The sequence below is a fragment of the Peromyscus eremicus genome, chromosome 5, assembly GCF_949786415.1.
Source record: "Peromyscus eremicus chromosome 5, PerEre_H2_v1, whole genome shotgun sequence".
NCBI lineage: Eukaryota > Metazoa > Chordata > Mammalia > Rodentia > Cricetidae > Peromyscus > Peromyscus eremicus.
Genome location: NC_081420.1, coordinates 41,675,047 through 41,698,192, shown reverse-complemented (window position 1 = coordinate 41,698,192; position 23,146 = coordinate 41,675,047). Strand labels below are relative to the sequence as shown.

Here is a 23,146-nt window from a genome sequence, read left to right as displayed (position 1 = left end):
CCTCTCCTTCTGTCACTTATAAGTGCGGCCTTACTTAGAATGTAGAAGATGATACCATGTTTAGCTGAGGTAGATGTTTGTTTGGTTGTTTGAAGGTTTTCTGTAGTACCTTGGTAAAATCCTCTACAGTGAAATGCATAGAAACAAATAAGAAGACATTTCATATATATTTTGATATTGTACTAGTTTTATCTAGTTACCAAGCCATTTTTTCCCTCAGGATAGCATAGATTGAACATCTATCATTGATATGATTACGACTAGAAGTGTTTCAGAATCCAGAAGTTTGGGGATTTTAGGATATTTGCATAGATGTTATTTACTGACTATCCTTAGTCTTAAATCTGATATAGTCCAAAATTCAAAACTCTCTAAGTGACACGTTGGTGCTCCAGATTTTTCTAATTTCAGATTTTGAATTGTCAGCTTAGGGATACTTGACCTGTAATTAAAGTACCCTATGACTGAAGTGACTTAGGTCTCTAATTTTGATCGGAGGGACTACTCCAGGCATATGACTGCAGTACTTACATAACTCAGCACCTGGAAGTTAGGTGAAATGTGGCTGAATCTATACATGTGTCAAAATTGAGAAATGTTACTGAGTCTTCTTTGCCAGAAATCCTTATAAATAGAATAAGTTACCTTCCCCATGGGACACTGGAAATTTCCATGCTTGAATGCAGAGAGTCAAAGAAGGTAGACTATATCCACCATCCTTGGGGGACTTTTTATTTTTAATCAGTATTATCTGGTTCTTTTGGCAGCAGCCTGGGAATGGGGAGATGATGTCATAGAGTCAGGCAAGAAGGCCCTTTAGGAGGATGTTTGTAAGGTCTGGGGGGGGGGGGTCAATGTGGGCTCAGAAAAGTCCCTGGCATTGGAACTTTGAATTTAGTGAAAAAAAGCCAACTTTACATTGATATGGCAAGTATAAACAGTCGTTTGAGAGCCTAAAGGATTCCAGGCTTAGAGGGAGCTTGGAAGATTTGTCCCCTGGGGAGTAATGCTGAAAGCAGTGGAGGGATTGTGAGGTTGAAAGTTCCTGGCTGGTCCTCTGTTAACATTGGGGCCCACCTGATGCTCTGTGCATCTTCTGGTTTTGTCTGTATGACGGGACATTGAGGAGATGGAGCCTCCACAGCAGACCTGGCGAGGAAGTGAGTGGAGGTGCCAGTTCTAGGTGGGCGAGCTTTCTTTTCTCAGATTACCAGCTAATGTAAAAGAGTACACTGCAGCCGGGGTAGTGCTTTGATGCTGACTCTCCGTGGTGGCCTTCTTACCTGCAGTGACAGGTTAGCTCAGTCAGCCAGCTGCTCTCCCGAGAAGACCTCCAGCCTGCAGGGCCAGTGTCTTATAGACATGGAGTCTTCCGAAGGGCAGAGGTCATGAAAGTCCCTGAAGCCCATGGCCCAGATAAGGGATTCTCCTAGGCATCTTTTGGGAGCCAGCTATGTGTTCTGGGTTCTCCCTTGATTTATTTATTCCAGCAACCCCTTCCCCCTATCTTGCCAGAATTACCAGAGAGAGCCTGTCATCTCTGCCATGAGGAATGAGTACTTGTGACTGAGCAAGGCCACCCGTGTGCTCTGGGCTCTCTCCAACAGCTTGAGACATCCACAGAAGCTTCTTCCATACAAGAGAAAACACAGCCCTTGACTAGAAAATGTGGCCTGGATGAGGGAAATGTGCTCTTTTGTAGATGGAGGGGCGTATAATATGTCGAGGGCGGCCCAACAAGAACTGCACACATATGCACTGAGTCTATTCAGAAGGGATTCATTTGTAGAGGATTGAAATCTTTCTATTAATATTCCTTATCTGAGAGAAACAGAGGCATCTACTGGATGTCGCAAAATGTAATATGGAAACTGATCTCCAATGTCGTCTTTAGTATACCCTTCCCTCCCTCGTGTTGAAGCTACAATTTAGTTCTCCTTTATTTGCTGGCATATAGCAGAGAAAGGCTTGCCATTCAGCATTGAAGAGTTACTGGGTGAAAGTAAACACACATTCGGGCTTCTAGCACCAACCACCTTTTGATCTTATTTGATTGTTTTATTCAGTGGTATTTAAAGTGCAAAGTCCTGAAGTAATTCAGACTACCCAAACTCGCTGTGGTCATAATGTTTAATTATGCTTTAAGCTTCAAATACATAGGTCATAAAGTCTACATTTTCTAAATTAAAAGTGTAATTTCTTAATATTTTGAGCATTGGACAAAACAGAATACCAGTGGTGGTGTTTATGCTCACTACTCAAACTTCCTTCAAGGTTGACTTTTTTGGTAACTAAGGAAGAGGGACAAGATGGCTGCGGATGATAGTCAGTCCTCTGGTTTTCTTCTTTTACTTGTTTCTACCACTGGTGTGTATTATTCTCCTCCAGGTTTCCACACTTTGAAAGATGACTGTGGCAACATTGACATAATTTCTCTTTCTAACTGCATGTTACAGTAACATTATCCATTTAGAGCCGGAAGACTAATTTAAAGTAATTTTTCTGTGCAGTTTAATTATTGAAATGCCTACTTGTGAGAAGTTTTTGCAGTTAAAAAAAAAGTCAGCTGGACTCTAAGAGGGTGGCTCTCCTTTCTCCTCCCGCCATGCCTTGCTCTGGACTACGCTGCATGTGCTCTGCACACATCCCATGTGGCGTCCCCTCTGGCAGGTGCAGCTCGAGGACACACAAAAAGCCACTGTTGGCTTTATTCTGTCTGTTTCCCTGTACCTCCAGTTTGTATATGTCACACAAAAGCTTGCTTCTTTGCTTTCAACATATCACAAGCATGTGCACATATGCAGATCCTATCTAATACACACACACACACACACACACACACACACACACACACACACACATATATATTCCAATCACGAACTGCTGTTCATTTCACGTTCTTTTAACATAGCCTCTCCTCCTTTGTGCCATCAGATACGGCCATTTTCCTCTTCATACGCTCCCTTCTCTCCAATACTACAGCGAGCCACCTGGTGCCTACTCTGCCTACCATTTCTAAATGCTCTTGCCTGCAGATGAACACATGAAAACACACACACACACACACACACACACACACACACACACACACACACGCTTAGGTCCACATGGTCTCTGCTGTACCCAAAGGGATATGGAAAACTGTATCACTTATTGCATTCTGTATTTGAACTTGCTATGACTATTGATGTTTGGAAAACAGTGGTAAAACATTCTACAAAGAGAGAACCTTGTTCAAAGCGCCTTAATAAACTCAGCTGTGCCAAAACTCTCACTCAGGTCTTAGTAAAGCCCTTTCCCCAAAGGTCTTAGTAAAGCCCTCTTTCCCCAACCTCGAGCCGCGAGTTCCAATGAAGCTCCCTCCTGTATGACCAAGAACTAAGTCTATGGGTGCTCAGATGGGCGTTTGTGGATTTTTCAGACCTTCTCTGACCCCTTCTAGTTTGTACTGCCTCATTTCAGGCCCAGATCCATGGCTACTTCTGTTCTGCCTGGGACCATGTCACATGAGGGTCACCAGAACAACAAAAGCTCTAAAGCAAATAGTAATTCTTGATTCCATTTAAACCATTTGCTAATGTTAGGGGCCACTTGGTATCTCCATGGTATTTACTTAACATTTCCAACACTTCTCATTCTGTTGGGGGATTTATTGCTTTTGTTATTGGTAGTTGTTACCGGTCCTTCCTCTAGGCTAAGGAAGGTACAAGGCTCTATGTGTGGTCGGGCAGAATTTTATGGGCTGAAACAAAACTGTTAGCCTTGCTTCTGTTTGCTAGTGTTTCTTTGTTGCTGTTGTTTTTAATTTATTCTTTGACAATTTCTTACATGTATATAATCCATTCAGGTGACACTCATCTCCCACCTCCAGCTTTTCTCATCCTCTTTATCTACCCCCTTTTCCCAACAAGTCCCTCCCCCACTATCATGTCCTTTTATTTTGTAATTCACAAGTTTTAACAGGGATGCCAGTGTGAGAATGAGTATGACACTGCCCATTGGTCCGCGTCTGACTCGCCAGTGGCTGTTCTCTCTCCTTTAGCAGCCATCAGCTGCCAGTAGGTCTTAGAGAGGCATTGGACTTTGTCCTAGATTAGTTCTGTTGCCATGATAAAAATGCTAAGCAAAGGGGCTGGGGATTTAGCTCAGTGGTAGGGCGCTTGCCTAGCAAGCACAAGGCCCTGGGTTCGGTCCTCAGCTCTGGAAAAAAAATGCTAAGCAAAACAAAGCTGGGATGGAAGGGTTTACTTCAGCTTTCAGGCTTACAGTCCACCTTGGGGAGAAGCCAGGGCAGGAACTCGAAACAGTAACTGGAGCAGAAATCAGGGTCTGGTTCTTAAGCTAACAGTCAACTTCCTTTCTTACACAGCTCATGCCTACCTGCCAAGGTATGGTTCCGCCCACAGTGGGCTAAGCTCTTCTACATCAGTTAGCAATCCCCACAGATGTGCCCACAGACTGACCTGTTGGAGGCAGTCCTACAATTGAGATTCTGTCTACCCAGGAATGTCCAGCTGACAACCAAGATTAGCCATGACAGACCCGTGAAACCCCTCTCTACCATGACTGAATATTGGTGGGCCCACTCTTGTGCAAGCGCTGTGCAGGTAACCACAGCTGCAGTGAGTCCATGAGTGCAATAGCCATTGCCATGCCCACAAGACAGAACTTTGAGGCCTTTGTCCTATAATGCTAGTTTTATAGTGTGGTATCACAAGTGCAGTTTAAAAGGTTACTTTAAATCTATTCCAGTGTTCAAACTGGCCATCTCTCTGGTCTGTTATTCACGAGCCTGATTGATTCTCTCTAGAGTTGTTTCAACTTCTCCAGACAGCCGTGGCCTTTCAAGGCCACAGGGGTGGTTCCTTGTATTTAGGGGTTCTTAGGTTGAACTAAAATGGGTGGATATTGATGGTTCAGCTGCTTCACTCTGCATACTCATGGAACCCCGTGTATTTATAAGTTGGAGAGCACTGGAGTTGGAAAGCCACATCAGGAGCCTGTTGTCAGTTTCCAGCACTGCCAGGCCATTCCTGGAGACTGAACTAGGATTGCACTGTCAGTGTTCAAGAGCGAGCTCAGGCTGGAGCCCGGATCCTACAGTTCCGATTAATTGGACAAGCTGTGAAGTGTGGTCTAAGCTGTCAGGAGAGGCCAGCTGAAGGGGTCAGGATACAGGTACAGGATCCTGGTCCCTCCATGCTCTCTTGGCTGGTACCCTGGCAGGTCAGGCAAACTGAGCAAACATTCTGGTGTAGCCCAGGTCAAGAGGCCTGAAGATCTGGAACTGTTCTTATGGTGAGGGTGGTGATCCTATAGGAATTTCTCTCTCTCTCTCTCTCTCTCTCTCTCTCTCTCTCTCTCTCTCTCTCTCTCCCTCCCTCCCTCCCCGCCCCCCTCCAAAGACATCCTCCTCACCCATGCTGACTGAAATGGTGTTTGTATGTTTGTGTCTGTACCGTTTTCTTAAAGCATGCCTCTCTGGCATAGTTGGGATACTGACCCACAGAGAAGTTCTTGAGAAAGGCTGGATCAGGATGAAGATCCCAGTTATTTTTCATGTTCTACTCTGGAATGAATTTGTTTTCTTGTTAGAACACCGTGCAACACCCCTAGTCAAATATAAGTAAAAATCAATGTACCTTCATTAGGAAAAAATGAACCCCAAGAAGTATTATCCATTTTCCTACCACTACAAATCATTATTAATGTCCTAGTAATCCTTTTAGTTTTTAGTGCATTAAAAAATAGTTATAAAATATCCATCTTGATTTAGCTAATAAGAATATAAAGAAGATTTTGAGTAATATATATATATATATATATATATATATATATATATGAACTAACATGTACTACTATAGAAATTATACAGAAATAATAGTTGACCCAAATTTACACTGTCTACCTTTGTCACATGCAACAACTACTCTATGGAAATCATAGAAAAGGCAAAACATCTGGAAATAGATACTCCTCTGCATACCTAAGTTTTCTTATAAGGTGTAAATTTAGAGCATAGACTGTATACTATTGAATTCAAATCCCAGGACACTGGTTAATGTGAATGTGGTTAGCCTCTTTACTCCAGGGTTTGTTAATATTTAAAATGAGCTTGTTATGGGAAGGGAGCTGTGGTCTTCAAATGGAAAAGCCAGACTCTGTCGTGTTAATGTGGTTCTTTGAAAGGAAAAAGGAGCAGAATGCTTACCAAGCACAACCTAGATCTGTAGTTCATCCAAGTTATAGGCAATGCTTTCTGTCTGAATATATGGAAGGCCCCACCTGCAGTTTGCTTTCAGACAACATAGGAAATGGGCTCAGAAACACTTGGCTGGGCACATGGGACACCGTGACAGTAGCTGGCAGGGGAAAGGAGAAGGGGACTTCAGTGAGATTGTAGGCTGTTGGAAGCATTCCTTTCAGTATAGCATTTCCAGGACAACTTGTCCATTTAAATGCCTGGGAATCTGTAATATCATCACAACACTTGGGTAAAAACTCTGAACACTTACAAAGAGCCATGGTGTTGTCTAACACTGGGATTTTCATTTTTGGCTAGGGAGAACTGTGTGTTTTTAACCCATGTTGTTGTTGTGAGGTCCCAATGTTTATAACAAGGGCTGGCAAATGCTTTTTGCAAAGGCCAGGTGACAAGTGTTTAGGCTTGGTTAGCCATCTGAAGGTCTTTATTACAAATCAGCCCTAGACAAATGAGCATGATTGAGTTCCAAAAGACCTTCATTATAGACATGGGAGTTGAATTCCATGTAATTTGCAGACCACAGATTATTTACTGCTTGATTAAAAAATCTATTTAAAGTTATAAAAGAAAAAAAACCTACATGCACATCTGTACAAAACCAAATAATGGGACCCAGTTAGGCTCCTGAGCTCCACTCTGCCCTGCCCCCACCCTACTGCCAGCTTGGATCAGCGCTCGCCATCCATTAACGTGTTATAAATGTTTCGCATCTGCTCCTACAATGAAGTTCCTGCTGTTGGCACCATCCGAGCCTTCCTGCTATTATAAACAAAGCCTGGAAGGATCTCTTGGCACAGATAGCAGCTAGAGCATGATGGGTTCCTGGGTCCCTCTTGGCAGGTTTTGTTTCTCATGCCAGTGGCTTTCCTGTACCAGAAGCTGCCCAGACAGATGGACGGAAGTGCTGGACTCCAAAGAAAGGGGTTGATGATGGATAGATGTCCTGCAGGGATAGCTGCACAGTAGTTGTGTCCTTTGCTGGATAGCTTAGCCTGTGCCCTTCCTGGAAATGAGCTGGAGGACGTACTGAACATGAGTGATGACTGTTCCTACTCCACCCCTAGTTTTGAAGTGATAAGAGATGCATGAAGGGACCAGTATTCTGCACAACACACCCCAAGACCAATTCTTAGCACAAAGGAGATTTATTTTTCCCAGGGGGACAAAGGGTAGGGGATAAGAGACAAAAACAGGAGATAGAGGATGAGGGAGAAGGAGAAGGGAACAAGGGGAAGGGGGCAGGAATATTTGTCCTGGAGGAACAAATGACTGCCTCTGGATAGAAAGGAGACAGACATGGCCTGTAAGCAAATGGCAGTTTATAAAGGTAAAAGGGGAAACCCCATGTTAGGATGAGGTAATTAATTTTAATTGAGGATGTTAATTAGGGCAGCCAGAGGAGGCTTTTGATTGCTGGACTTTGATAGCTGAATCTTGGTGGTCAGCCTCAGGAGGAGCGAGTGGCCAAATAAGTGAATAGATGTTGGTGGCTAGCTTTAGGAATGTAATCGAAAGATTTTTATCAAGGAAGAGGGAATGGGGGAAGGGCAAGGCCTGCCAGAGCCATGGTTGCTGTGTTCTGACTGGCTAGAGTCTCTTCAGTGGTTGAAAAGGGGAATGAGACAAAAATGAGCTGGGAGGTGAGGGCATGTGAGAGAGAGGGATGTTGCCTGGAGTGGAGGGTGATCTTCAGATTGTTCACAGTCCCATATGTGCTTGACTGAGTAGAATAATGTGGGTATCTTTATAAACCCTGACAGCAAATTTTCCTTATTCATAAAGGCTTAAAAAAAACCCTTTAGCCAGCTTCATTTTAAAGAAAATTTATTCCCGAGGCATTTTAATTGAGTTTTTATGGTAATTCTGTGTATTGCCTATTGAATCAACATATCAAATAAACTGTGCTTCTGTTTATCCTTTTATTCAGTGAGTCTCTACTCTGTCTTCAAGATAATGAAGTGAGTCAACCCAAGTTTCATGAGTTGTGTGCATGATAAGGCAAGGCTTTTCTTGGTGTTTTACAACTAATTTAAGCAGTATTTTTCACCTGGTTTCCTTTAATATTTATTTGTGTGTAGTGTGTGTGCATTTACATACACACATGGGGAAGTCAGAGGACAGTTGAGGGGATAGTGTGTATTATGTGTGCATGTGTGTATACACATATGGAAGTCAGAGGACAACTGAGGGGATTAGTTCTCAGTCTACTATGTGGGTCCCAGGGATGCAACTCAGATCTTAAGTCTTGGTGGCAAGAACCTTTACCCACTGAATCATGTCCCTGGCCCCAAATATATGGATTTTTTTGATGAAGGATTCTATTTTAAAAATTTTATTTCATTTTTTATCATGTGTATATGTATAGGGCTGGGTATTAACATGTGGATGACGGTGCTTAGGTTGTCTAACAGAGGTAATGGGATCCTGTAGAGCTAGAGTTACATGTGGCCGTGAACTGCCTGATGTGGGCACTGGGAACTGAACTCGAGTTCTTTGCAAGAGCATTGTGTGTTCTTAAGCCGTCTCCCCAGCCCCTTGATGAAGGGTCTTTTTCATATGCTCACGAGATGTAAATTGTGTCTAAGTGCATATGTTTGTGTATGTATATGTGTGCATGTCAGCACCTCCTTGAACTCAACGCCCACTCTTAAGTCTTAACTCTTATCTATGAGTAGATATAGACTTTTCTAGGCTGTGGAACATACCCAGGAAGTAGGTTCCCTTAGTGGCAGGGGTGATTGGAGACAGTCCACAGTTCAAGTGAACTAGATTCATTGTCCAGCAGTTCAGTTTGAAATGATCAGGGAGACACAAAGCTGGGTCTGAGAGCCAGGAGGTAGCTGGTGGGGGAAGAGTCTTTGAGAGGTCTGCAGAGGTTCCAGAGAGTTCAGGCACACAAGGATGAACCTTCCATCGAGAGAAGGAGTTGACAGGCTACTGTGAGGGGAAAGTCTGGGGCCTGCATCTTCAGCATCACCCTGAGGGTTTCTTTCCTGAGGATTCTTTGTGAATTACTCGAAGAATCAAATTTTAATGATGAGGAACTGGGTTCTCATGAATTATTCGTAAGCCAGATTTCCCTTGTTCTGTAGAGGTGTGCTTAAATTTCTAAAGATGGTTTTACATTTCTCTGATTAACTCTTTTCTTGCTTCCCACTTTCTGAAGTCCTTCTGAACCTAAGTTAGGGGAGAAAACCAAACTATGAAATTATCAAGGCAGTGACAGTTAGTAACTGCGACTTTGTGGAAGTCTCAAGTCCTGACCCTCATCTGGAAGATCAGACTAGCATTGCCCCTTTTCTAACCCTGTCTCATTGGGGACTTGGAGGATTATCTGAAATCCTGAATTCAGAGCCCCACATGGTGCCTCTCACTCCTGGTGCCCAAACAGGTCAGTCATGTTTCTCTCCTCATCATGTTTGCTGTTTTCCCCTCTTCGATTGGACAGGCTGCCTCCTCTGTTGTCATCCTACTGAGATTGTTTGTTCAGCCCACTCTGGCCCAAGAGTCCTTCTGTAGTCTAGGCCTGCTACAAACCTGTAACATCCCCTTGCTTTCCCCCTCCCCAATGCTGCCATTATAGTCATGAGCTACCACCAACAAAACTATAGGTTCTTACTGAATTTGATGGAGGGAGCAGGGAGACAGAGAGAGAGAGAGAGAGAGAGAGAGAGAGAGAGAGAGAGAGAGAGAGAGAGAGAGAGAGAGAGAGAGAGGAGAGACACTGATCTATGTGGGAAACTGTGAGGTCAAATACTTTGAAGAGCCTCATTATCCAAAATGAGTGAAACCAAGAGGTGTGAGATATGTGAGCTGCCCTAACTCCAAATGTGTGTTCTACCTGGAACAGCCATGGCAGAAAAGATGCTGCGTATCCCAGTACCTGATACAGGACATGGAGGGTTCCAACTGAGTCATCAAGGACAGAGATCTCTACCTCCCTTTATTGTGTTATGGTAGCTTTAGAACAGTGCTGATTATTTAAGAATTCAATTGTTTTGCAGTTTACATTTCAGTTGTGAATTAAGAAGTACTTTTCAAAGCCCATGTTGCTGACTTTCATTTCGCTACACCTGCATAATTGGAAACTTTTAAAAATACACATAAATATATTTAGGGAACATACTGTGAGATTTAACATAATTCTTTTGAATTCTGAGATTGAGGACTTTTATTCTTTTTTTGTTCTTACTCATTTCTCCATTTTTTAAAGATAAGAAACCTGAGTTGTCTTGATAAAGAGAAAATTCTTTTAATTTTTAATCTGACCTTTTGAATTTGTTTTTAATAACATTCTTATTTATTCTTAAAACATTTCATAGTTTTGTGCAATGAATTTTAATCACATTCACTTACCACTAACTCCCTCCAACTCCTTGCGGTGTCCCTACCTCATTTCCAATCCCAACTTCATGTCCTCCCTTTTCTATTATTAGTAACCCCAAGTCCAATTAGTAATGTCCAGTGGGCATGGACAACCTGCCAGCTCCCACATTCCCAAAGGAGAGTGGCTCTCCCTTCCTCAGCAGCCATGGGTTGATTCTTTGCCGAGGGCAGGATCTCCCCAATCTATGCTGAATTTTGACTGGCATGATTGTGTGTAGGGATTCCCAACTGCTGTGAGCCTATGTGCCACGGCCATGTCATGTCTAAAGCCAGTATTTCACAGTTCTCCTCTCCCTCTCAGCTCTGACTTCCTTTCTACCCACTCTTATGTTGTATTCACTGAGCCTTGGCTGAGCTGAGGTTGATACAGATGACCCACCCACAGCTGAACACTTGCAGTTGTTTATATTTAGTACTTTGACCAACTATGAGTCTTGGAACTAACCATTACCTTCTGTGTAAAGAAACTTCTCTGACCAAAGTTGGGGACAGAACAAATGTATGAGTATAAACTTAAATATTTAGAAGACATTTTGACAATGTGAACATTTAGGGAAAAAAAAAAAAACATTAGTAGGCTATCCCCTAGGGCCTTTGATCTCCCTTGTCATGGGTTTCTGACCAATTTAAAGTGTCAGACATCTCTCCTGTGGAACAGGCTTCATGTCCAATCAGAAAGCAGTTGGTTATCCCCACAACTGTCCTACCATTATAGCACCAGTGGACACAACTTGCCAGGCAGGTCAGTATTATAGTAGTCAAGGTCCATTGCTGAGTAAGATGATGTCTTTTCTCCTGGCACCTTCTGGCAAGGAGAGTTTCAAGATTGTTTTCTTTATGTCTTGCATCCAAGTGAGTAATGTCTTCAACAAAAAGGGCTTACTTTGTAGTTATGGTAGGTAACTAAGAGCAACAGCAATAGCTTGTGTTGTTTGGGTGCATCTGGAGCCTCCCTAACCAAAAGCATGTAGAGAGGTATCCTGTGCCTGGCTGGGAGATTTTCAGTTAATAACCCCTGTCTTCTGGGATCAGCATGGTCCACCCCTGTAGGGTACTTTTGTTCAAACTACTTTAAAATATGTATTTTAAAATGAACATATAAACTAATTTCCATATGGTTTCTTTATGTATCTTTAGCTTTGGATAACCCACCCTATACTCTTTCTTCTCTGCTATTCCCATATCTACACTTAAACCTTTAGCCCCAAGAGCTCATGCCTTCCTTCCACATCACCTGTAGCCCCTCTACCATTTACATTGTTTCCTCCAGGTTGGAGGTGCATAGATTTCCATATAGTTTCATTTTAAAATAGTTCTTGAACCCTGCCCTGTTCCCATTCAACCAGAAACATCAGGCTTTACCCAGCCTCTGGGAGGTTCTGAAGTTCCTTCGAGTTTGAGAATTACTGGTTTGGAAAAGTGGTTCTCAGTGTCTTTGGGGCATCGTAATCGTGTGTGAGTTTTAAGAATCTAATTGCTTGGCTCCCAGTTAGTGTCTCACTAATTTGGGATATAGACGGCACATTGGGATTTTTAACAGCTCCCTAGTGAATTTCCAGCTATGTTCCAGCCCTACAGAGCTTGATGAAATATCATGCACTTAGTACTCCTGAGTGGGGAGGTGAAGTGAGAGGCATATTGTTTCCAGTTCCTACATGACCCTCCTTCCCCCTGGAGAACATGCCCTTCCACTGCCTGATTAAACAGTGTCTGTGAATGGGGCATTTCCTATGCTAAATGAATATTCACTCAATGTGATTTGTTTTAAAGGTTGCTTATAATGCTATATTTGTTGAACAAATGTAGACACTCCTATAGCACAAATATTAACTCCTAAATCCTCCAAGGTTTTCCCCATGATATGATATCTGGCAGGCATTATTGTAATCATCTCTTTATTATCCACACTAATGAAGTACTAGCATGGCATTGGTAATTGAAAAACACTGATCATTTAAAAATCATTCACGCTATTACCAGCTCTGCTTCCCCAACCAGGAAGCACCGAAGAGTAGGAAATATTGACTGATTACCATTTCCCATCAAGGTGCTAATGCATACTATTTCTCTTAGAAAAAGGATAAATAAGCGCCTTCTAAATGGTAATCCCCCTTTCTGAATAAATGCATTTTTAAATGAACAGCTTAAACATACAACAAGTGAACAGTGTACGTGCTACTGTTGAACCAGTGAGTTAAATGTGGTGTGGTGTATGTTGTATGGGATTCAGGATATTGGGAGGCCCAGTTCTCTATCTTATGCCTGTGTAACTGGAGATGAGCTACTGTACCCTCTGCTAGGTCTCAAAGTGAGGTCTCCCAGCCAGCAGCAGGTATATCACTTGAGAATTTGTTAGAAATGCAAGTTCTTGACTCAGACACTGCTAACAAATTGGACTCTGACAATGAGTCCAGCAGTCGTTGCTATCATAAGCCCCATGGGGGATCCCAAGGCCTGCTGGAGTTTGAGCACGGCTGTCCTCTACTCCAGGGTGTTCAGTGTAAGGGGCTGGCCAGGGTTGTAGATACACAGTTCAATGCTCTGTCTAGTAACTGGGGTGTATGGACCCAAAGTAGAGAGATCTTCTGGAGCTTGTAACCCCTAGGATGTATTGATGAAGTAATTCAGCTGAAAATTTTACATGTGGGCGAGAAGATATTCAGATGCCACAGGCCCAGGTACCAAAGTGTATGTACTGAAGGTACTCATGCTAAAGCAACTTGCTCTATTTCCAGCTGGTGAGTACATTGTTCTCAAATTGTAGGCCCCGGATGCTTTGGCAAAGGAAGCAGTCATTCTGTTCTCCATCCCCTGGGACTTGAGAGCTGTCTGTTGTGATTCACGGAGTACCACTTCCTCAGGAGCTAACAAATGGCATTTCAGAAGAATGTACAGAGGTGCACAGGCTTCGCAGTAAAACAAGGGGAAATTTCAGGCTATTCATCAAAGCCTTATACTTTCCTTTTCAAGACAGGTGGGAAAAATAACATGGAAAAGAAAAAAGAAATCTGTACACAGAGCATCGCATCAATGAGGAAGGAGTGGTCCAGCTCTTGGCTTTGCTGAGACCTCAGCATAGTGTGTGTGTGTGTGTGTGTGTGTGTGTGTGTGTGTGTGTGTGTGTGTGTAGAAAACTTTCAAATATTTACACATGTACTTAACACATATTTAGGCCTGTAGTTCCATTACTTTTCTTGTTATCACAAATCCATGGATGCAAAATGATTTCACTCACCATTAAACAACAGAAACTAAAATATTACTTCAGGAGACTGGGAATATTATACCTGAAATCAGACAGAGAGAACAGTTCACCCATCTACAAAATAGAGTATTTTCTACCTAAAGTGCACTGATGTTTCTTTTATTTTCTTTTTGTTTTTTTTAAGACAGGGTTTCTCTGTGTAGCCTTGGCTGTCCTGGAACTCACTCTGTAGACCAGGCTGGGCTTGATTTCACAAGAGATCTGCCTGCCTCTGCCTCCCAAGTGCTGGGATTAAAGACATGTACCACCACCACTGCCCAGGTGGGTCTTTCTCTTCGTTTGTTTGTTTGTTTGTTTGTTTGTTTCTTTCTTTCTTTCTTTCTTTGCAGTGATGTTTCTTAATTAGAACAAATCATTGAATAATCAAAAGCAATTTTCTAATTAGCTTCTGGTGTAGCAAGAGCCTATTTGTTGGAAACCAATAGGACATTGAGAGTCTTGTCTGTAACAGGGTCTAGGAGGAATGGAGACATTGTAGCTAAATAGGATGCATCACAGGCCCATTCTGCCTGAGAATAATGTGGCTTCAGAGGAGCTGACAATTAGGGACTGGGTATCTTTGTAAAATTTGCAGCAATGTCAGATTGGTCAGCATCTTGACAACACAAGATTCGGCCTCCAACCCGCACCCTGGGGTTGCCCTCTGCCTCTGATAGACACTGGCTCTGAAACTGACGACCTATTCTAACTGTCAGTGCCTCTGCTTCCTTTCTGTCAAAACAAGATTTAACCTCTTAGACCTGGTGAAGTTTTGATGAGGACTAAGACGTAGCATTTAAAGGACATTTTGCACAAAATGTGCAGCATGATAAGTGATTTTATTATATACCAACTGGCTACATGGTACTTTAAAGGAACTCTAAACATCAATTACATTCAGCCTTCCACATCCATGAGTTCCTCACCCACAGATTCAACCAACCATTTATTGAAAATACTTGAAAGAAGTTTTTTTCTGTACTGAAAAAAAAAGTTATCATTATTTTTTGCTTATCCTTATTCTTTAACAATACATTATAAAATCATTTCATAGCATTAGCATTATATTAGATAATACAAGTAGTCCAGAGGTGATTGAATTTAGAGAATTTGCTTAGGTTTATACAGCTCTATGCTATTTTAGAAGAGGGACATAAGTATTCTGAGATATTGTTGCCCAGAGAGGATCTGTAACCACCAGTCTCCTATGGACACAGGGGACAATTCCTCCCCCGCCCCCCCCCCCCGCTCTCTTCCTCCCTCCTTCCCTCTATCCCGCTCTCCCTCCCTCCCTCCCTCCTTCCATTCTTCTCTTTCACTATAAGGACTCTCTGAATACCAGAGAGTATTCTATTTAATAGGCACATTATATGACCAAGAAAGAATGTGATCAGTGGGAGAAAGTGTCAAGGGGCCTAGTTGGCAATACTTTTAATGGGTTATTAGAATTAGATTCAGAATTCAGAGACGTTATCCTTTTTTTCACTTGAATACATTACGTTTAGTACAGGGGATTGAACCCAGGGCCCCATGTATGCTAGGCAAGCATTCTACCACTCAAGTACATCCTTAGTCCTCCATAGTTTTTTCTCTTTGAGACAGGCCCTTACTAAGTTGTACAAGATGGCTTTGAATTCCCTCCATAGCCCAGACAAACCTTAACCTTGGGATCCTCCTGCCTCAGCCACCTAAGTAGCTAAGATTACATGACCAGCTTGATTTCTTTTGTGTTTATTATTGGAGTAGATGAATAGGCTAATACTCGAAATTCTAAAATGAATATTGTGTTTTGTTGTCTTTTGTATCTGTCTGCCTTGTTGGCTAGTCCATGCTACATGGTAGCTAATCGTGGATAGTCTATACTTCTGTGAAATAAGCTCCTTTTAGTCCAAATGCTAGCAGCACCAAAGTAAGTGAGTCCAGCCTCTAAATTGAGAAGGGGAAAATGTAGGAACAGTAGGTGGTGGAGGTATAGTGTCCAAAGAAGATGTTACCAAGTCTTGGCCAAAGCTGTACTCTGAAATCCTGCGCAGGCTTCTGGAGGCATCTAGCCACAGTTTCCCATGAGTCCCACACAGGTAGCAGTGGCATCTGCTTGATGGGATGTGGTGAAATTTAGTGCCCACAGAGTTCAAGATAGTGATAGCACCTTAACCTACTCAGTAAGTAGCAGTCCGTGTGTGACGTCACCCTGCTCAGGAAAACCGGATGCATCAGAGTATTAGTTTGTCTACACGGGGCACATTTTACTATTTTTTTTATTTAACTTTTTGTTGATTCTCTGTGGATTTGCATCATGCATCCCGATCCCACTCTTCTCCCTGTTGCTTTGCATCTGCCCTCTGCCCTTGCAGTCGTCTACTCAAGATCAAACAAAATAAAATCTAAAAGAAAAATCTAACCATGGAAGCTGTAGTGTGACAGTGAGTCACACAGTATTATCTTTTAGTCCATACATCTTACTTGCAAGTATTCATTGCAATGAGTCATTGGTCTGGCTTGAGGCCTCTAGTTTCGGCTACAGTATTGATACTGGGTCCTCACTGGGACTCTTCTTGGATATCTTGTTGTTGTTCTGTGCCATGGAGATGTTGCAACTTTGGATCTGCAGGACTGGTCCCTTCATGTGCTTCAGCAGATCTTAGATGGGGTAGATGTTGGGATGAGCCAACTCATAGCCCTGGTTCTGGGCTTGGGCAGTTCCTGGGTTTCTAAGCCTGCCAGCTCTCTCTCATCCTCAATACCAGGGTGAGCTCTCCAGCACCAACCTGGCTAGCTCACCTTAAGGAGCAAGGGGCTTGGTCAGTTCTTCTGTTCTCACACCCCTGGGACTGACTCACCCACACCTATACTACCAGAGCCAGCTCTACTGTGTTGCCGTGGGTGTGTGTGTGCAAGGGACACTCTTCTGCGTGCTGCATCTGGTGAGAGGTTAGGGTCAGCTCTCTTGCTCTAGTGACCTCAGGGACAGCTTTCCCACCTTTCACAGGCAGTGAGAGATGGGGCGGGGGGTCTTCTCTCCCTTGCCCACACCACCATATGGCAGATGAGGGGGAGGGTCAGATCTCTCACCTCACATTCTTAGGGACAGCTCATCCATGCCCCTGTCAATGAGGTCAGCTCTACTGTGCTGCCCAGGTGAGGGGCAGGGCCTGCTCTCCCTAGTGCTGCAGCTGGTGAGGGGCAGGATCAGCTCTCTAGCCTGCCACAAGTGACAAGGGGAGGGGGGAGAGGGCATCTATCCTTTGCCCTCACCATCACATGGCAACAAGGGGTGCAGGGTGAGCTCTTCCACTTTCATGACCTCAGGGAATGTTCACCCTCACCCCTGCCAGCAAGACCAGCACTGCTTTGCTGCCGAGGCAGGGTGCAGGGCCTGCTTTCCCTAGTCTTGCAGCTGGTAACGGTTGGGGCCAGCTCTCCTGCATGCAGCAGGTGGCAAAGGTGAGGTGGGAGAGGTCATTTGCACCACCATATGACAGACAAGAAGGGCAGGACCAGTTCTCCCACTCTTACACCTTCAGGGTCAGCTTGCCTGTGTCCCCTCAAACAGGGTAATATGATCAGCTCTGTTATGCTGCCCAGGTGAGGTACAGGACCTGCTCTCTCAAGTGCTGCAGCTGATGAGGTGCAGAACCATTTCTCCCTAGTGTTGCAGCCAGTGAGGGGCAGGGACAACTCTGTGCACCCTGTCCTCTCAGCCTTTGGTGGTAACAGGAGCCATGGACATCAACTCAGACCACAGCTTCAGCGGGGCCCAGGCCCATACATCACTATGATCCTGGGTAGCAAGAAGGCCACCCACCTTGGCCCACTCCTCACTGCCTTCACCTCTTGGGAGCTATCTCTCCACAGGACATGAATAATTCTCTCTCTCTCTCTCTCTCTCTCTCTCTCTCTCTCTCTCTCTCTCTCTCATACCCCACCCTATATTTGCTCACCACCATAGAACCCAACTGCCTGGTGCCACAAGGCACCAGGTGGGCCCATGTTGTCTCCTCTTGGCCCTAGGCAGAGAGCTCAGGGCAGGCATGTGGATCTTTGTCTCCTACTCAGTCTCCACATTCTACTATTTTTTGCTAAATAACTAAAATCATTGAAATCTCTATTAGGTTATTTCCTGTACTTTGATTTTTTTTCAATTGGATATGAGTTGGACCCTCTCACTCCAAAAAATATGAAATTAAGACAGAGCTGGGCTTGGAAAGCTAGCTCAGTGATTAAGAATGTGTACTTCTCTTTTGGCAGCCAGAATTGAGTTCCCTACACCATATAAGGTGGCTCATAACCAGCTGCAACACCAGCTCTAGGAGTTCCAATGCCTTCTTCTGTCCTCTGAAGGCACCTGCACTCACAGGTGCACAAACCCACACACTGATATAGACAAAGACATATAATTTAAATAAAACAAGACTGAGCTGCACTGTATTTGATATGCCAAAAGATTTTTTTTTGTTACATTAATTTCATGAGCTAGGTACATCTTTCTCATCAGTAGTTAATCCTCAGTATTTTAAAAGCTTTCCAATGTTTTATCAAATGAATCAGGATGGAATGTCATAATAACATCTAAACTATTGTGTTAATACAGTCCACTGAATGCACATGATGAACTAGCTGCTTTCAAATAGGAGTTCTGGGCAACAGACAGAACCATTCTTCCAGAATTTTAGATAATCTTCATCAGTTCTTAAATAAAACTTTAGGTCATCCTGAGAAAGACAAGTGACATGAACTCTTATTCAAATGAACACATTATTCAAATGTGGAAAATTGTGGGTGGTTTGAACCTTGAAGCAGTGAGTAAAAAAGGCTTTCTTATACTAAAGTCAGAAAGAATCACTATTAGCCGAAATTTCCCTAACAAAATAAAGATTTAAGCTGTTTATTAGAAAGTACTCAGAGGTAAAATGAAATTAATTGCTTCATGCAAATTATATAAATTTTTAAAGGAGGTCTAGATTGACAGGAAGACAAAAATGCCACCACATTTGATTATTTGGATTATGACTTTTAATTTTTCTTTTCTTTTTAATTTTTTTCTTTTACAAAAAAATAGATTCTTTTCTCATACAATACATCCTGCTTATAGTTTCCCCTCCTTTGACTCCTTCCAGTTCCCCTCCCCTCTAGAATCACCCCCTTTCTGTCTCTCATTAGAAAAGAACAGATTTCTAAGAGAAAACAACCAGACATGACTAAACAAAATATAACAAGATAAAGCAAAACTATCATATTGAAACTGGACATGGCAACCCAACAGGAGGAAAAGAGTCCCAAGAACAGGCTCAAGAGTCAGAGACCCACTCGTTCTCACAGTCAAGAGGCCCACGAAAATACTAAGCTAATAGCTATAATATGCATGCAGAGGACCTGGTGCAGACACATGCAGGCCCTGTGCTTGCTGCTTCAGTCTCTGTGAGTTCATATGCACCTCGCTCTGTTGATTCAGAGGGCCTTGTTCTCCTGGTGTCCTCCATCCCCTCTGGCTCTTACAAGCTTTCCACTTCCTCTTCTGCAGGATTCCCTGATCTACGAGGGGAGAGATTTGATGGAGACATTCAATTTAGAATCTCTCTCTCTCTCTCTCTCTCTCTCTCTCTCTCTCTCTCTCTCTCTCTCTCATGTCTGTATCTGTTTTCATCTGCTGTGGGAGGAAGCCTTTCTGATGATGACTGGATAAGGCACTGATCTGTGAGTCTAGCAAAATATCATTAGGAATTATTTTATTGACTTTATTTTATTTTTAGATGATAGTGTTTGGATTTACCCTGAGTTTCTGGACTATCTAATCTTAGGTGCTTGGTTACCCAAGCAGTTGTGGGTGTGGGTTCCTTCTCGTGGCATGGGCCTTAGGTCAAATCTGACATTGGTTGTCATCTACTCCCACAGGTTCTGTGCAAATTTTCTACATTAGCAGATAGCATTGTGTGATTTTTGTCACATACAACAACATGGGCTTCTGAAGTAGTTAGACATTGTGAAATGTTAACTCTAGTGACTTAACAAATCCGTTATCTCATATAGCTGTAATTTATATGGTGGAGCAAGATAACCATTTTCATGATTCTTATTCAACATCGTACTTGAAGTACCAACTGGAACAGTTAGGCAAAAGAAAGAAAGTCACTTATACTGGGAAAGAAGAAGTCAAATGGTCCATGTTTGAAGACCACCATCTGTGGGAGAGAACGATGGTGACAAGACACCCATGGCCACCAAACCTGCTAATACTAAGTGAATTCTGCCAAGTTGAAGGTTATGAAGCCAGTATACAAAATCAGTATTGCTGTACAGCAGGAACAGACTATCTCTGACAGTCTCTTCTTTTTTTCTTTTTAATATAAAAAAGAAAAAACCCCACAGTTTCCTTGAATTCATTCACCATTTAGATCAATGTAGTTTGGGCTGACTTTGGTGACTGATGGGGGAGAGCAGATAATTCAGGCTTCAACCTCTCATAAGCATGTTTGTATTAAGCCATCACCATGCTGTGCGTGGTAACTGACATGCTAGATACTCTTCTTGAGGGCAAACAGATGCCAGAACCCTGTGCACATCTATACTCTTCCCACTGCCTGTACTTAGAGACCTAGCTAACCCTGGACAGTTCACAAACCAGCTGAGAGGTGTGATTATATCTGGCCTCACACACGAGTGTGAAGAAGTTAAGACATGGGTGGGTTGTGGCTTCCTGTGGTCAGCTTCTGTCATAAGTCACAGAACTGTGGCTTCTCCCCACAGCTCCTCTGCTGAGTGCCATTGGCTTCACTTCAGGATAGCCACCATAAATATAACTCACTCATTAATTTCTTTTTCTTGATATGTTACTTGTCTAATCCTATATTTGATCTCTAACTGGGTCTCCTAACACCATGCATACAAGCTGTTTATTATTTTTTTCTGAACCTGAAAAGCTGGGAGAATTCCCCTCCGTGTTTATTGGCACAGAGAAAAGCAATGGCACCACTTGGGATTATTTGGCATTCACCTCGTGCTGCTTTAGTCCTGAGGAGGATCTCAGTTCTCCTGTGGTTGGTGACATCTGCTGAAGAATTAACTGTGAAAACATTCTGTTCTCCTCACAGAATCATGTCAATCCTGCCATGGACTTCACACAGACTCCTCCTGGGATGCTGGCTCTGGACAACATGCTGTATTTTGCTAAGCACCATCAGGATGCATACATCCGGGTAAGTGTGCTGGTTCTTCTCAGATACTGCCAGTGTCCTACGGAATTCTGTTTTCAAACCTACGCACAGGAGATTGTTATTAGATGAGTCACTCAGTGGATTTTCTCTTACCACTGGTAAACTAAAGAAATGAAATTTGTAGCACGAATCTTAAAAGGTCTTATTAATAAAAACAAACCCAGAGCCAGGTATTGGGGTGAATGCTGGAAGATCAGAGAAACAGAACAATCCACAGCCACCTCACCTTGCCACCTTCCTCAGCTGATCCTGTTTCCTCACACTGGAAGCCTCTAAGTCCTCCTCCAAATGGATCTCAGCTGAACTGCTGCTTGGAAGCCTAAAAGCTTAACCAGGCTCTAGTTCCTGGTCCTCGTGCCTTATATACCTTTCTGCTTCCTGCCATCACTCCCTGAGATTAAAGGCATGTGTCACCATGCCTGGCTATTTCCATTGGGACATTGAACTCACAGAGATCCAGATGGATCTCTGCCTTCGGAATGTTAGGATTAAAGGTGTGTGTGCCACCATTTTCTGGCCTCTATGTCTGTCTAGTGGCTGTTCTGTTCTCTGACCCCAGATAAGTTTATTATGGTGCACAATATATTGGAGAACACAATATCACCACAGAAATTGATCAAGGGGCTAAAATAAGGATGTTTAACTTTTACATTTTTTACATTTTTTAATCATAAAGTTGGTACTGGGAAATGATTTCTATAGTTTAATATTGAAGTGTGAGAAAAAAACTATTAAGTAACAAAAGGAACAGAAATGAACTGCATATCCAAATCTTGCAAAACCTCAAATTTGGTGGAGAGTCCCTTTAGATTTATTCCTGTGGTTGGAAAGAGGCCCAGGATCCTTACTGCTACATTGCTTCATTTCAGTCTAATGCTAAGAGATACAATTAAAAAAAAAAAAAAAAGCACAAATAAAGAGAAAAATGGGAGAGTTGTGGAGAGAAATCTCCCCACATTTTATAACAGACTGGGCACACTCTGGGCACTAAATTAGGTTGTTGATGGGAGGCAGAAGGAAGTGGAGAGCTCTGTGCTTCTGTGAAAGAGCAGATGCCACCTGGTGCCTGGGCAGTGCCCTGCAGAGAAGAGAGGGAGTGACAGTACCATAAATGCTTGTGCATTGGGTTGTACATCGGAAGCCCTGGATTTGTGATGACACTGTGTCCCTGTCTTCAGGGAGGAGAGCTCAGATGTAATTGGGATGGAATAGGTGCAAGATTGAAATCAAGTAGGGATGTGAATGAAAAGGGAGTTGGCGTGTAGTTACAATGATGACTAGCCCAGAGGTTAGAAAGCATTTGAAGGACAAGTTGTTCAAAGTAAGAAGAGTCGAGCTGCGCTGAAAATTGAACATGTCCTCCAGGTACTGGGACATACTATGCAGGACTTTCAGTGGCATTGGTTTCCTGGATATGTGACTGGCACTGTTACTGGTTAGTGATTTCAATGTGGATGATTCCATTGTGTCTGGGCTAAAGTTTCTTCTGTTAAACAAGGGAGACATGGGGGCTCTCAGCCATGATGGCACTTTCTGAGCAGGTCTTTGGAAATGAGTGTTGTTATGGCCACGGGAAGATATTGGGTATATTTGGGTAGTCTGCAGTGAGAAATTGTACCACCCAGCAGTGACTCCCTTGAATGAAGTCATGTTGGACTCTGTGTTCTCTGTAGGCCCCATATTTTAAATGTATGTAGTTTGAGAAGCTTTGACCTATTTTGAATTGGTATTTGGAATTTGAGTATATGAAGGACTTCACGGTCATTTCTCTGAAAGGTTTGCAGTCAGAAGTTCCGTCTTTCCTAAGATAATAGTTTTTCCGTAAAATTTTGATCTGAGGTCCAGCATGGTGACCACAAGCCTTTAATCCCAGTATTTGGGAGGCAGAATCAGGCTGATCTCTGTGAATGTGAGGCCAACCTGATCTACGTAGTGAGTTCCAAACTATTCAAGGCTACATAGTGAGAGTCTGTCTCAAAATAAATAGACAGATGAACAAAGAGAATGCTCTACCATCACACACACAAAAAAAACTCCCTT

General features: G+C 43.0%; 1 protein-coding gene across 2 annotated transcripts in view; it reads left to right on the top strand.

Moving 5' to 3' along the window:
• Positions 1-23,146, top strand: part of Elmo1 (engulfment and cell motility 1) — a 532,595-nt gene that overhangs the window by 239,757 nt on the left and 269,692 nt on the right. For both annotated transcript variants that reach the window (XM_059263360.1, XM_059263361.1), the window contains exon 14: positions 20,984-21,088. In XM_059263360.1, coding sequence (XP_059119343.1) covers positions 20,984-21,088 — 105 coding nt within the window. The remainder of the gene's footprint in view (positions 1-20,983; positions 21,089-23,146) is intronic.